Source organism: Morone saxatilis, unplaced genomic scaffold (genome assembly GCF_004916995.1).
Source record: "Morone saxatilis isolate NCDOM2014 unplaced genomic scaffold, NCSU_SB_2.0 Contig19, whole genome shotgun sequence".
NCBI lineage: Eukaryota > Metazoa > Chordata > Actinopteri > Moronidae > Morone > Morone saxatilis.
Genome location: NW_023339751.1, coordinates 13,479,813 through 13,482,073, shown reverse-complemented (window position 1 = coordinate 13,482,073; position 2,261 = coordinate 13,479,813). Strand labels below are relative to the sequence as shown.

Genomic DNA, 2,261 nt, shown 5'->3' with positions numbered 1-2,261 from the left:
GCTGATACAAAGACCAGTAGGAATATGTCACAATGTCAGAGTGCTTTGCTGAAAGAATATGAGTAAAGAGCAGTTTTCATCTTTTATGGATGTTACACTTTTCCACAGGTTTCAAACAGTTATCTCTATGGCAAAGTCTAAACACTACAACTTACAGACGAATCACAGGTTTGTCCTCATAAGTTTCTACTGTCTTTTTCTTTTGTCCTGATTGTCAGTTTGTCTGCCAGCCAAACTGTACTTAAAACTGAAGAAGTCCACAGTTGAGGAGCTATTGTGTTTTTACTGAAAATTTTAATAAAACATCACTTATTCATTTCTGTTTCCATTCCAAATGTTGACATTTTTAAATTTTCTTCCCTGTAAACACATGTAAGCTATGTGGCAGAGTCATAAGTGGTGAGTAAAAATGACTTCTATACATTCTACAAAACAGAAAAAAATACAACCACAAATGGAGTGTTTTTTTATCTCCAAGGTTGTCCCTCATGCACATTAGTCTCTATTGGATCTTAACAACTATCATATGGGTCACAAACAATTTATTTGACAATACAACCAACAAAGTTTTCTCCAAAATGGTCTGTATAGATAATTTAAAATCAATATAAAAATAAACAATGAAGTTTGACTTCCCCTTTAAAAAATGGACAGAGAGTCTTGACGGAGTAACACAAATTTTGAGGATACACATGAAATATATGCACATTGCATTTCATCAAATACAAAAAGAAAACAAATGAAGGCAACAGTTCTTGGCTGAATTATCTGTGCTGCATCACTATATTAAGGGCATGACGATTAATACATACATAATGAAAAGCAATATACAAAATTTCAGAGATAAATACATTATTTATAGTTGATATGTTACAAAATTTCCCTCAGTGAGCGCAAGTGTGTATTTGAACAGAAATATGACAATGAACTACTATACTCCTACATTCTCAATGGATTTTAATTTTGTTTTTTAAATGTTTTTTGTTGATCTAAAAGAACATGAAAAAGACAGATGTATAAATATTTAGCACAAGTTTGGCAATATCACAATAGTCTACAATTTTTAACCACATATAAAACACATAAGGGAGTTGGAGCTAGAAGGGGGAGACTGCTCCTCATCAACAAGAAACAGACTTCACAGTAGCCTAGGAATGCATTAATATACAGTGCTAGCAAAAAAGTTGAAAAACATGGCAAAACACACTTGCTTAAAAGGAAGCTCTAGACATGGAAGTACATCATATTCATCAACAGAGCAGTGTTTTGTACACGTCAGTGTGCTTGTTGAATCAAAGAGGATTTTTTTTTTTACTTTTGAAGATGAGTTCTAGCTACAATAAATTACAAAATTTAAGTTAAAATGCAGGAATGAAACATGATACAACCTTACCCACCCAGCCCCACCCCTTTTACTCGTATTTGTTGTACTTTTATGATCAATTTTCTACATTATATATCTCATATATTTTCCAGTTGAAATTCAAACTGTCTTGGCCCCTGTGTATTTTTCTCACACATAAAAATACAAAAAGTCACATTATAAAGACACACAACTGTTGTGAATCTATTAAAAGAGAGTTGAAACAGAAAAACAATTTCTGAAGTTCATTGGCAAATGTACTGTACATCAGTGTTTTTACTTTACAACCAGATGGTGAGTCCACAGAGTCCCTTCCAGTATTGAATGTGTGGTTGATTGGACATATCCAAGGCCGAAGCGCAACCCGACAAGTTATACAAAATAAACCCTTCGTCATCCTGTGTCCTCTTCAAGGGTGATAAAATGAGGGGCAAAAAACCAAAAAATCCCACAGAAAAAAAAATATTGTTCCTCATGAAATCCTTTTTTCTGCAGGTTTTGCGAAAGTCATTTAAAAGGAAAAAAAATCATTTCTTTCTTTTCTCTTTTTTTTCTTCATCTTTAAAAACAGAACAAGCAGTTGACTATACATTACACCAGCGTTTTTGCTGTGTGCTGAGGGGGTGTCCTGTGAAGTGGTTGTGTGTAGACTGGTGCTTGAGATGATGAAAGTGCATTTACATTGGAGGGACAACCAGGCCGGACATGGCTGGAAAAAACAGAGACAGGAAGAGAAACAATATTAGTTTATTGGGCTAAAACAGGTATGGATATAAATTTGAAAAATTATTTGAAATTTTGTTATTTTGTGTGTGTGTGTATATGTATGCATGTGTGCTGGTGCATGTATGTGTGTGTGTGTGTGTGTGTGTGTGTGTGCATGTGTGAGTCTAGCCAT

The 2,261-nt window shown here is 34.1% G+C and overlaps 1 protein-coding gene across 8 annotated transcripts in view; it reads right to left on the bottom strand.

Annotated features, from left to right (window-relative positions):
- Positions 1-272: 272 nt before the first annotated feature.
- The window catches only part of LOC118329332 (transcription factor COE3), a 67,229-nt gene continuing 65,240 nt past the window's right edge, over positions 273-2,261 (bottom strand). For 5 of the 8 annotated variants that reach the window (XM_035663460.1, XM_035663465.1, XM_035663461.1 and 2 more), the window contains exon 16: positions 273-2,072. In XM_035663460.1, coding sequence (XP_035519353.1) covers positions 2,041-2,072 — 32 coding nt within the window. In that variant the 3' untranslated portion in view covers positions 273-2,040. The remainder of the gene's footprint in view (positions 2,073-2,261) is intronic. The other 3 variants (XM_035663466.1, XM_035663467.1, XM_035663468.1) reach the window with 1 other exon arrangement.